The sequence below is a fragment of the Scomber scombrus genome, chromosome 10, assembly GCF_963691925.1.
Source record: "Scomber scombrus chromosome 10, fScoSco1.1, whole genome shotgun sequence".
NCBI lineage: Eukaryota > Metazoa > Chordata > Actinopteri > Scombriformes > Scombridae > Scomber > Scomber scombrus.
In genome coordinates this window covers 5,921,298-5,935,250 of record NC_084979.1, presented here as the reverse complement: position 1 = coordinate 5,935,250, position 13,953 = coordinate 5,921,298, and the positions used below count along the sequence as shown (strand labels likewise).

At 38.3% G+C, this 13,953-nt stretch overlaps 1 protein-coding gene across 2 annotated transcripts in view; it reads right to left on the bottom strand.

Moving 5' to 3' along the window:
* LOC133987270 (copine-9-like) overlaps window positions 1–13,953 on the bottom strand; it is a 78,551-nt gene that overhangs the window by 35,976 nt on the left and 28,622 nt on the right. The window contains exons 7-8 of one of the 2 annotated variants that reach the window (XM_062426574.1): window positions 10,342–10,349; window positions 8,736–8,780 (exon numbers count right to left, since the gene is read on the bottom strand). The exons of the other annotated variant lie outside the window; for it this stretch is intronic. Of the exons in view, the coding sequence (XP_062282558.1) occupies window positions 8,736–8,780; window positions 10,342–10,349 (53 nt within the window). The remainder of the gene's footprint in view (window positions 1–8,735; window positions 8,781–10,341; window positions 10,350–13,953) is intronic. 2 annotated transcript variants of the gene reach the window in all.

The window sequence follows — 13,953 nt, the reverse complement described above, 5'->3', positions numbered from 1 at the left end:
AACAGCTTCTTCCTCTACAAAGTGATTGTATGGAAAGACACTGGATGGTCTATCTGTAGCCCATCTCACTACAACACTACAATGCTGACTTTTGATATGTACTGTTGATGTTTTATTATTTTTGCTGCTATTTTTAGTATTAGTACATTTGTGCAAATTCATTTTACAATTTAGTAAATAGGAAATTGATGAATCATCATGTTATGTAATGAATTCCTCGTCCATATACATTTGGAAACAGTTCCAACTAAAAAACCACCCCTCCCCTATGATTTATAATATATTACAGTATACTTTTTTAAATTTTATTTTTTAATATTGCACTATGACTGTATTGCACCCATATTTACTATATGATTGTGATGCTCCTGTAACAGGGTAGACCTGTATCAGCCTAATTTTGAGTGCAGTGATCACTAGTATTGTATGAGTGTCTAATGTGTGCCCCATGGGTGTGGTTTTCACATGTGGTGTGGGGTGACTTGCATGCTGATGGCCTGATGGTACACAGGTGTGCTTGGGCGTGATCTCCAATCTGCAGTTACTTAGCCAGCAACACACACACACTAGAGTCGGTCATTTTCCTCGTCTCCTTGTGTTTCCCAGTGCAATTATAGGAATCTGGATGTTAATGTGGGCTAGTCTTTGTATCCTATTTTGGTAGAGATTAATGTAGAAAATGTTTGTTAATGATGAATTTTCCTGTGGAGGTGTGCTGGCCATGTTGCTTGTTTGTCACTATGTGAAACGGCTGGGTCGATGTTTGGAGAGCTGAGTGGTGCAGAGTACTGCAGCTGATTAGCACCCCCCTCCCCATTTAATGATGACTGAACAGTGAAAACCCTAACTCTTACCCTCTACAAGTACAGCTAATAGAGTTAATAATGAATTCACCAAAACCACAACTACTGCTGTTAGTGTTTACATTATTCACACTGCTGCTGCAAGATAAACCTGGAGGGTCAGCTCATCTTGGAGCTCTTATTTCTCTTTTAACTCAGATAATTCATTCTTCCTCCTGTGTTTATCCCCTAAACACTAAACTCATTTCCTAAGCATTTCATTCAATCAGTGCAATTCCCTCTTTCTCTGCAGTACCTACCAGATCAGTTATCTAATCTGTTTGTTTCCATCGTTTTCCAAGGCCACTCTAAAACCAGTTATGACCTCTCTGTCGTGTATTGTATATATAATATAAACACTACATGCTCATCATTGAGCATTCAATACTTCAACTGGAGAAGTATCTTCAACATCACTTAATTATTAAATGTAACATCTTACCAGGGTTCACTTCAAATTCTGTATAAGCAGAAAACACCTCAATATTTTCCTCTTGGTCACCTAGAACCATCACTGCTACTACAACTAAACCACCTATAATATTGTCTACAATGGAAAAGTTATTTTAAATTGTTGTAATTAGATACGTCTGAAATTTGATAAAACAATTATTCCCTCCTTCTAAATGAAGAGTAAGTTTGTATGATAAGTTAAAATGGATATATGAGAAATATAAGATCCTGACTTCAGTGGCTTAAAGGCCAACTAGTATATGTCCACCACATGTAAATATCAAATGTGGCCAAATGCATCCATAGCCAAACTGAGTGTAAGTGAACGTCACACCAGTTCTTACACACTCTGCTTGAATAGTGCTGTAGCTACATTTAGGGAATCAATTCCATCAGCATTTAATTAAATGCCATGTCTCAATACGACAAAGGACTATTATGCTAACTCACTGCAAATGACGCTTGACTCCATCGCCCCTCTAAAAACACACACAACACAGGAATCTTAGAAGCTGTAAAACCTGATATAGACCATTTTTCTCCAATCAGTCTTCCTGAACTAACTTCAACAATTTCTTCATGTAAATCACCAACCTGTCTCTTAGACCCCATCAAAACTAAGCTGCTTAAGGAAGTCATACCCTTAGTAAGCACTTCTTTACTAGATATGATCAATATGTCTTTAGTAACAGGATATGTACCACAGTCCTTTAAAGTAGCTGTAATGTAAACCTCTTCTTAAAAACCCTACTCTTGAGTCAGGCATTTTAAACAACTGTGGACCAATATCTAACCTTCCCTTTCTCTCCAAGATCCTTGAGAAAGCAGTCACTAATCAGTTGTGTGATTTTCTACATAACAATAGTTTGTGAGGATTTTCAGTCTGGATTTAGAGCTCATCATAGCAACGAGACAGCACTGGTGAAAGTTACAAATGACCTCCTAATTGCATCAGACAGAGGACTTCTCTTTGTACTTGTCTTGTTAGATCTTAGTGCTGCATTTGACACCATTGACCATCACATCCTATTACAGAGAAAGAACACTTAATTGGTTTTAAAGGAACTACATTAAGCTGGTTTAAATCCTATTTATCAGACTAATTCAGTTTGTACATGTTAACGATGAATCCTCCAAAGTTAGACATGGAGTTCTGTAGTTATCAATGAAACCAGATGAAACTGATCACTTGACTTAACGATCTGGCTGACATGCAATTTTCTGCTACTAAACTCAAACAAACTGAAATTACTGTGCTTTATCTAAAGATATAGCTACTCTGGATGGTATTACTCTGGACTCTAGCGCCACTGTAAGGAATCTTGGATCTATCTTTGATCAGGAGAGCAATTAGAGACTCAACTACAGTACCTTACACTCCAAAAATCAGGTATATCCTGTCTCAAAAAACAGGCAGAAAAACTCATCAACACATTTGTAACTTCTAGGCAGGAATATTGTATCTCCTTATCAGGCTGTCCTACGAAGTCTCCAAAGACTCTCCAGATGATGTAGAATGCTGCTGGATAAAAACTAGAAAAAGAGATCATATTTCTCCCATTTAGCATCTCTATACTGGCTCCCTGTAATATCCAGAATAGAATTTAAAATCCTGCCTCTGATCTACAAAACCAACAAGTTGGATACTGACGCTTCTGATTGGCTGTCTCTGGTCATGTGCCATTCAGTCAGACTCAGACATCCCAACTCTCCCGGAAGTTCCGGGAGTCTCCCGCATATTGATAGCGGCTCCCTGACGCCTGCAAATGAGACACAATCTCCGGGAATCTGGAGTGAGCGAGCAGAGCGCACACTACAGAGTGTCTGCGCGTGTGTGTATTTGTGTGACTATAAATGTAGCGCGTGTGAGAGCAAAGCGTCCTTATAGCTCTGTGTTGCTGCTTATTAGACCGATCAGCCAGTCCAGGCTCTCTTTGGACCAGCTCCTTATGCTGTTATAGACATAGACTGCCAGGGGACTTCCCATGATGTACTGAGCTCCTCTCTCTTCCTCCCCCTCTCCATCTGTACACCTACATGTCACATTAATGCATGTTTCTAACTTGGCTTCTCTCCCAGAGTTTTTGTGCTTCCTCATCGCACAGGTTTCTGTGGAACATGGTCTTGGTGTGCCTGGTTATGGATCATAGCCTTCCATGGGATGTTTTTGCCTGCTGTCATAGTCCTGCTTGACATTTACACCTACTATTCTTATTATTAGTCATATTTCTACTATTCTTATTAGGGATGGGCATGATTAATCGATGATCGATAATTGATCGTTAAAAATGTCGTCGATCACATGAAATTTTTATCGATCAAACGCGCGTTTCAAATACAAGTTGTGTTGCGTAGTGTGAGTCTTGAAGCAATGCAATGAATTTCACTATGTGGCAGCAATGAGACATCTTACCAACGGGGGGCGATATTTGACAGAGAAAATGGCTCAGCTACCTACCAGCTGCCGTAGATATCAAACGTAAACATGAAAAGGTCAAGGCGAAGTTTGGCGTGGGACCTTTTCAAACTAAAAATGACGGAGTTCATTGTAAATCCTGCACCTTGGCCAGGCTACCCAGGATAGTGCGACAATGCCTCTGCATCCCGGCTACTTCGGTCCCGTCAGAGCGTTGCAGCTGCTGGACTGACTGTCACCAGGCTGCGCTCACTGATCCCTGAGCATGCTAACATGCTAATCAACAATAATCAGTATGCTGGAGTTACTTTACTTTGTTAGCAGTGGACAGTTACCACTGTAGCCTTTAGGCGAGTCACTCTTGTTGCTTTACGAAGCTCTAGTTAAATAAGCATAATTGTGAAGTAACACTATCTCTGTCACTCACTCTCCCTCTTTCTTAAGAGTGCTGTATTGATTGATAGGCTATGTGAAGAGGTTTGGCTCGGAGCTTCGGGCTCAGTTGCTTTTACAAGCATCCCGTATCATGGCATTTTTAAGATAAAAAATAATGATTAATCGATAATTGATCGTTAATTTTCCCGATGAGCGATCAAGAAAATGTATTCAAATGCCCATCCCTAATTCTTATTATAGTTATTATTGCTGTTATTGTTGTTGTTGTTGTGCATCTCTGTCAGAGCAGATAACCACCCACCTACAGCCAGGTTATGTTCAAGGCTTCTTCTCATTAAAGGAGATTTTTTTCTCCAAATCTTTGCTTATGAGGAATGTTGAATCTCTAAATTAAAGATTATGGTCTTAACCTGCTTTACATAAAAAACATGTCATTGCTGTGATTTGGTGCCATATCAATAACATTGACTTGACTTGCTTATAAGCTGTGTTGTATTAAAGTCCTGTGAATTACCAAACATATGACTTGAAATTAGCTGTGACAGAGCAGTCGAAGAGACTTAACCTGAATCTGACATCACCTGTACAGAGTGTTATCTTCAGCCTGTCACACCAGATATCTGCTGAGATGAACATCATCACTCCATATACACAACACAACATCCTGAGAGATAATTTTACATATGCAAATGTAGATATGATGTGTACATAGGACTGTTTTTCCTGAGGGACAGGATTGTAAAATCTGTATGAATCAAGGACACATGATTCAAGAAATGTGATGAACTGTGGCATCCCTAGCCCTCATTCTTCTTTTCTGTTTGTACAGCTGGCAAACATACATGCAACCCTCCAAATAGACAAACCCCCATATGAAGGCCAAGAGTGTGGTTGCACACTGCTGACTGGTCAAATCAGAAGAGAAAAGAATGAGAAAAACAACATAGTTAACATGCAGTATGCACCACATGAATGCCAGGCATTGCATGTTGCTATTACTGTATTGGCCCAAATATAACATTATTTGTTTTCCTGGAAATTACATTTGAAAATGCAGGCCTTGTATCCTATCTGATGACAGGACATTTTTGTATTCAGAACAGCAGTACTGGTGTAATATGGCTCTTACAGATAAAGTTGTGTTGTCATTTATTTGTAACCTCAATAAATTGGTTTCCATCCACCTTTTTCCATGTGGTTTTTCAATATGCATATTGAAAAACACGAGAGGAAACATCGGACATTTGGAAAAAGTCTAATTATCGCGAAAATGTTTTTTACAGTTGAAAGAGAAAAGTTGATCTAGGAAAATGCAACAAAGTTTAATGGAAACTGATTTAGCATCATTTAAAATGATGATGTACAGGAAGCATGTGATTTTATTCGTCTATGGGGAGCATTCAATACTTGTTTGTATAACTGACACTGAACTGTTATCAAAAGGCTTCCAAATGCAAGAAGATGTGATGTTAACTGTTCAAAATTCAGTATGATGTGTTTTACATCGCTTTAACTTTGACTGTTCAATGAATCATCTTCTTCTTTTTGTGGTCCCCCTGCAATCAATAGGCAAAACAGCACCACCTACTGTTTAATGTGATGCCATTAATATTCGCAGAACAGTACTGGATGGAAACACACGTTTCACATTTGCTTTTATCGATTTTCTGAACTTTTGGTTAAAATTTGCACCATGATTGGATGGCAACCTGAAAAATGTTGCTAAGTAAGTTTTTAAAAGTAATTTCACAGTGTGTCTGTTAATTAGCACTAAAAGTATTTTGTTAGTCAAGTGTAACCTTGTGGCTTGTGTATTATGTTTTGTAGAGAATAAATTAAGACATGAAAACAAATCAAAAGCATTTCTCAAAATGTTAACTGGGTAAATGGACTGAGGATGGAGTCATCGATCAAGCTGACAGGAGTTGCCTTTATCACAGATGATTAGGACTTAGAAAAAGGCTTCAAAGCTGAGGACTAGTTTCTTCTTGGAGGCCTTAATATTTCTGGGATTCATGCCCAACAAATCTTGCCAAAAAATGCCCTATACAAGTTATTGATGCTCTACAGTATACGTTTAATAAGACTTTCATTTGCTCCTGTTGTTTTTAATCAGCCTGTAGGTGAAGTTGCAGAAATGATGATACAGAGCAACAGTGACCCAGAAGACAGATATAACTATGATAAATGGTGCTACAACTGTATAAAAGCAGAAGAGCAGCTCTTTTAGGCCACAATCACAGTCATGACTTACTGCCACCAACATTATTTTGAAATTTGACTTTGAATTTGATTTGATGATTAAAGTGAAGAAAACAAAAACAGGACATTATCGAGATAATACTGTAATTTTGATGAGTTCACAACTACTACACATACCTGGACAAAAAATATCATTAACAAATAACAGATAAAACAATGCATGGTGAAACATTAAAATATTGTATATATATATATATATATATATATATATATATATATATATATATATATATATATATATATATATATATATATATATATATATATATATATATATATATATATATATATATATAAATTACAATTATTCTAACAGCCATGAGATAATCAGCATGTTGTTTTGCAGCTCTCTTGGTAAAAAAAAACTTCTCATCATTCAGTCGTGATGATCTTATCTTAAAACAAACCCTTTGTTGTGGCTAACAGAATACAAGTGTTGTCTGTGTCCACGACTGTTAGAGATCAACATTGTCACATTATCTGCCAAGAGACGCTTCAAGCTGCCAAGCATGAAACTAGCCATAAGATCATTTCCACTTGCTCAAACAGAACCGACTGCAAACATATCTTCGGTTTACAAGATAAAGTAACAACTAATTCTTGCCAGCTGGGGTTGTAGATCTCTGTGCTGATTCATCTGCTGCATAGTGGAAGCTGTTTTTATTTTTCAATGGAAAATTGAGATTGATAAACAAATAATAGTTTTCCAAAATCTCAAATGAGCTGAGAATCACGATGATGATGTGGTATTTGTTGAACTATGACGCGGGTGCCACGGAAGTTGAGAAATCGACATGTACATGGATATACTTTTTAAAAATCACATTTGCAGCAGGAGCAAGATTAAATGTCACATATTTGATTTTGGGGCTGATAAGGTTTTAACAGAAGAACAGCAGTAGCAGAAGTGTTTCATCTTCGTGCCTGTCATAGTAGAGCTGGACAGATGAGACCTGAGCCACCATACCAGATGGCAGGTGACTGTTCTGTAGGACACAGACCACAGGGGACACACAATGAGGATGCTGGTGTGTGTATCTATGTGTGTATAAAGAGAGAGAGATTCATATACAGAGAGAGAGCGACATTGTACATGAGTTCTATTGTTAAGAGCGAAATTGAATGTAATGTCAAAAATAATGTCATCGGTATGTCATATCTCATTGCTTGGAGTCAAAGCCCTAATTAAACAAAACTAATGGTGACTGACAACAACTAAATCATCTGAATGAAACATGCAGTAAAGGTTAACTTGTGACTGTGGCATTCATGACCTTTAAAGATAAGCAAGTTTGCTAATTAGTTTCTACAGTAGCTATAGGCAAGTGACTCTGTTTCAGCTTGAAATTCAGGTCGCTAACTAACTTCATTTCACCAGACTTCACAATATTAGTTCCCTCCATTGGGCCAGCTTTGTACTCTCTCAAGGATAATCAAGGAGTCTGGGTAATGTGCTACTCTTGTGCTTTGTGTGTTCTTTAGATCAGGAAAGTGCCTGCCACCATGTTCCCTGAGGTCTTTTTTGTAGGAAGTGCTACAGAAGTTGCTGTTGAATTCAATTCACCCCCTCAACTCTCAGACTGTTCTTATATTCTCTGCATTGATTTAATGACATTCAGTGTGGGACTGACAGAGGAGTCCCTTGCCTCCTCGCTTGTTTCTTCATTCATTGGTACAACCAGGATACCAAGGTGAGGCCAAGGTCTGTGGTCTCTGCTAATTGTATAATGTGTTGTTTTCTGTTTTTGGATTCATAAGACCTCTATGGATTCTGACTGAAGACCACAATATGCTTGAAAAAGAGAATTCAAAACATGATAATTGTTCAATTGTGGATAACCTTTCCTCAAACTCATGTGTAGTACAGAATAACTTTATTAATAGACCAATGCATTTCAGCTTATGGCTTTCATCAGGGTCATCATAACACACATTACAAACGGTATTTAAAAAATATACAAAAAATAACCAATAATGGGCATCCAGATATGTATAACCCAATAGGTAATCTACCAAGGTGGGTTGGGTATATGGTCATGTGACTTCAGGCCAATCATTGTTCCAGAAAGGGAGGGGGGGCAAGGGGAGTATCCAATAAATGACATGACTGTCACCATATTTTGGACCTTTTTAAATTTGTTCTGCTTTTTAAATACTCCATTTAAATACTGCTTGTAATGTGTTTTATGATGACCCCGATGAAGGGTCAAGCCGAAACACATTGGTCTATTAATTCTTCTTTATTACAAGTGTTGCTGGAACTTTTTTCCCTTCTCCATGCACCTTAGAAGTAGTTATTCCAGAAACCTCCACCCAGTTTCACAAACTCATTTGTGGCATTGCAATCATTAGTACATACTGTACACAAACTGATGGACGTCCTTTCGTGGAACGTTTTTTTAACAAGAACCCTTTGAATGCATGATGGAATCAGCATCTCCAGTTCTGAAACTATGACTCTTCTATGGGAAAAAAAAATCAAGAGGGGAGAATCTGCCCCAAGTAAGGACTTCAGTTGTTGTCTTATTCACTCATGCTAAAAGAATTGTGAGACTGACAGCCTGTTGTGGGCAATCACTGCATCAATGCTTTGTATCAGACTGACAATGATGAAAACAATGCAACGTTCTCAATTTACTGGCCACACTTTATTCTTCCCTTCATTAAAATCTTCGGCTATCAGTTGAAAGAATGACATTGCAGATAAAAGCGGCTAAAGATGAGGTTTCTCAGCAGGGTGGCTCATTAACTCCTTGTCTTTTTTGAGAAAACCCATGATTTTTTTGGTCACCTTGTAGAAAGTCAAAGCTCCAGCAACACTTGTAGAACAGGAGCACCTTATTAATAGACCAACAAGTTTCGGTTTGCAGCTTTCATCAGGGATGACCTTGATGAAGGCTGAAAGCCGAAACATGTTGACTTTCTTTTTTTTCCTTCTCCATGCAACTTGAAAGTAAGTGAAGTTGTGTCAGAAATTTCCACCCTGTTTCTTTGGTCACCTTGTAGGAATACCTTCCTTAAGGAAATATTCAAGCTAACTGATTGGAATAAGCCAGGGAATGCTTAGGCATGTCATATGAATGTTGCTTGGAAAAGATTACATTTTGAGCAACACCAACCCTCCAAAATCTTGACTGTTGTTCTACTTCTGGTTCTTGTTCTCTGTTCATGAAAGTCTCAGTTTGCAATGATTTCTCAGAGGTGAAGACCTGGAAGAAGGTCTAGAACCCCTAAGCCTGCTGTGCTAATGTTGGTCTGTCATATTGTCATTAAAGAACTTGTTTCATTTTAGAAGATTAGCGAATTATTGTTGTCACTGGTAGCTCTACATGACAGAAGTATCCTTCAGAAACTATGAATGTTTTTCCGATATTGATATACATTGTGAAATAGATTTTCAATTGAGAAACTAAAATAACAAGACAGGAATGTCTATTTTTGTCCAAACATGTAAAGCAGTCTTGCTCATTGATTTGCAACATTGCCCACAGTGGTGTCACACACAAAACAATATTAAAAAGATATATATAAAAGGGATTGACATAAACAGAATGGAAAAATTACAGTTGACAGATTTAATAGCGTGGTATAGCCTATATTGTCATATATCCCAACCTGAGATGCTTTTATAATACAATGAAGTGAAAATCTCTCTTCAATGTCATATGGGTAAAAAAAACACGTTGTAGTAATGAGTCTCTGCCTGTCAGTTTGTGTTATTCTGTGCAGCAACAATATAAGAGAAAAATCTGCAGATGCCCCCTCCTCCAGCAGCAGCTCTGTAACAAAACAACATATTTTCTCCTCTGTGAGGGGTGGGAAACTGTGGCAGGTTGCAGGCAGTATTATGTTAGTGTGGCTGACAATTCATTTTTTTCTTTAAAAGTTTGTGGCATGGGTGCATTGGTATTTGTCTGTGTGATTCCAGCCACAGAGTGGATGACATCCCACCCCAACTGCCCTCAATTATACACCCTATCCTCTGACAGACCAATGTGTCCCACTGTGAAATCCACACAGGTATGATTTCATGAGAGTCTGGTATGCCGTCACACACACACACACACACACACACACACCCAGCAACATAAGCATCCCTGCCTGCAGCTTATTTAGCTCGCTGTCCACCTCATCAATCTACATCTGTCTGACTGGCAGCATGTGGGATTGTTAATAGATTGGCTTCATTTTTCCACATTACATGAACAAATGAGTGATTTGTTTGATTTTATTTATTTATTTATTTTTGCTCACTTGTCAACTGTCAGCGGTGACGATTTGCTAAAGTTAAAAAGTTTTAGCTGATGCTCATCACGGCTCTACTTCATGTAGAGGAATTCATATTATATGTGCATGTGTATGTGTGCTCCAGACAAACATCAGTTCTGGTATATGGGCGTACAGTATGGGTGTCCATATAATATATCCCGCTGAGCTCCCCTTTTTTATTTTCAAGGGGCAGTATTTTGGATCATTGTTATACTTATACCGCCTCGGCTAATAGCCCCCCTCGGTTGCCATGGCAACACACAGGTAAAGTGGGAAAGAGTGCTTAGTTTGCCACGCAGCATGAAGCCCGTTTCTAAAATTGTTGACCCTTTAAAAATGTACACCCACCAACATGAGGAGGCTACCACAGCCATATATGTTTGTGTGTGTGTGTGTGTGTGTGTGTGTGTGTGTGTGTGTGTGTTTGATGACAGCAAATGCAGAAAAACAATCGATAATCTATGTGCACTTCGAAGTTTTTTTCTATATACAGGGTCTTTGTTTTCTTTGTCCAAGCCTTTTGTGTGTGTGTGTGCGTGTGCATGTGTGTGCATGTGTGTATAGTCTCTCACAGCTTGCTCCAGGAGTGCATAGTCTTCTAAATGACAGCACATATAGAGAGGACTTTACAGTTTGGAAAGTAAACACAAATCTGTCTTTTTCTGTCCCTCCTTTCCCTGCATCTATCTTCCTCTTTCTATCACCCACACCTCCTTTATCCCGACTTCACCATCCTCACCTCTTTTCCTTTCGATGCATTCCCTCCTCCCTCTCTCCTTGGTCTAGTGAGTTGTCTGTCACCCTTCACATTTCTCCCTTTCCTTTCCTTTCTCCCTTCATCTTCCCTTGTTTCTACCCCTGGGCTTTGTTGTGTCTGATCTATCAGAGGCTCCAGACAGCTGTCTATTCCCTGCAGGCAGCCATTAGAGACACTGACCATATGGGAGGAATAGTGATTGTGCTTTGTTGTTTTCTCATTGTTTCGTTTTTCTTAGATTTTTAGCCTTTAAAAAAAAAAAATCAAAACTATTATTCTATAGCTGTTCCCTTTGGTTTTATTCTGCTGTTTGTTAAATCTTTGCAGACATCAGGAGCCAAACTGCTCAGCTGGTGATGGAGAGGGGAGAGCAGTGAGGAGAAGTAGGTATTTTTGTGACAAAGCCACAGACACAAAGTGTAGTGAAGGATCTTTAGGGAGTTATATGACAGTTATGTATCTCAGCTGTATTGTTTCACTTGTTAAACCGTTAAAACACTTTAAAGGGAATCAAGGCCAGCAGGTATTTTTGTCTCAAGTATTTTAGGATGGATATTTGCATTGGAGACAATAATTGAGATATAAAGGAAAACATTTTTTTGGTGATCATGGGAAATAAAATGTCAGATTCGATTTGTCATTGTATTTAAGCACTTCCAAACTGGTGAAATAATATTTTTTTCTTTCAGATAGTTTGAGTGCAGGTATAAATGTAAAGCTTCACTGAGCAATACTTGATGTTACTAATGGAACGAACGACCATGTATAATGTGAAAGGTATCACTTGAAGCAATGAACTTCCATTATAACTCCACTCTGCAGCTCTACAGAGTGTATTAGTGTCTTTAAGCACTAGTTCAGCCTGTGATTTTACTGTTTTGGTGCTAACTCAGCCCTCTCAGCGTGGTTTGAATCCACAGTGGAAAAGCTCTGACCTGCCCAGCACCAAACAGCAGTTAGAAACTAGCATTTATCTGCTAAAGAGCCATATTTTTTCCCCAGGTGTTTGTTAAATTCAAAAATCAGTGACATTGAGAGTGATTACTGAAATAACATTCATCATGTAGGTAGAAACACAACTCCATAAGAGTGCTAGTGTTGCTCAATGTGTGCTGAGGTTTAAATACACATGTTAGATCAGGGGTGTCAAACTCATTTTAGTTCAGTCCAATTTGATCTCAAGTGGGCGGGACCAGTAAGACCATTGCATAATAACCTATAAATAAATTATATTGTATATATATAATACATATTATAACTTGACTATAATAGACTATCTAGGGTTACCCTGGTAAGAAATACTGATAAAATGTGTCCACGCTCCCCAAGGACAAATTTCTGCCAATGGCTTCACATTTTTTCCACTGATCTTTAAGTGCTATTAAAGTACTAGCAACGGCAGGGAAGAAGATTGCTAGCAACTAAACATAGATATGAGCAATGCAGGTTGTAGTATGTTAAAAAAATGTTTAAAAGTTGCATTTAACAAGATTGTTAGGCCTTAAAGTTACATAAAAAATATTTCTTCATTAACACCAAAACTATGTCTGAAATGTGGTAGCAGCAGACTTTTTTTTTTTTTAGACACATTCATGATTGAGACAAATTTTGCAATATTGACTTGCACAATAATTTTTTTCTAAATTAAAATTCAGGCTACACATACCTTTCTTTTCAAATTCCAACATGCTGCAAGTGTTTTTGTACAACCACCTCCTTCATGTGATGGATAGATTGGTCTAATATCAGGACAGCGTTGAGAATCCCCCTTGTCAGTGTCTTTAAGCTCCATTGTCCCCCATTAATCACAGAATAAGTCATTATGAGAACCATTCAGACTGGGGTCTTATTGTATGTAACCTTTCACTTATGTCACTTTTCTCATTTCTCTCCTCAAGGTGAATTCCATTAATGGATACAGTGAAAAGATGATTTATTACATGGCACTTATGGCAGGTATGTGATGACTGTGAGTAATTGTACCTATCTTTAAAATTCCATTTAATTAAAGTAAAGGACATAAATCTATAATTCTCTTCTGTGTTGCCATTTCTGTAAGCATATAGTTTAAAAGAAGGCATCATTTATGATGTCAGGGTTAAAGACTACTTTTGTGTTTGTGTGTGTCTAAAGGCTCTGGCATCACATTCATGTTCCAATAATGCCAAAATGTGTAATAATACTTTATTTCTCTCCTTCCCCTCTCTTTGTGTTTCTCTCTCTTCCTACCTCGCTCACCTGGCACCATGGCATTTGGACTGACAGCGAGCCATGGCTGACTGACTGTTTGGTCTGTCTGAGAATGATAAGCTTTCTAAAACATGTCAATAGCGCTACTGGCAGGGGGCAGCTGCAGGGGCCCCTGAGCCGGCTGGACTCATCATCAAGTCCCGCTGAAGTCAGTGGCAGTGATTTATACACTTTACTAACAGTCCAGACTCTACAAACTCTGGTGAACTTGCTATGGACAGATTGGAGTAATAATTATACGAACATTTTAATAGGCAGAGCTGCTGCTGCTGGTTGGGCTAAACTTCCATGAGCATTGATGCCAAAAT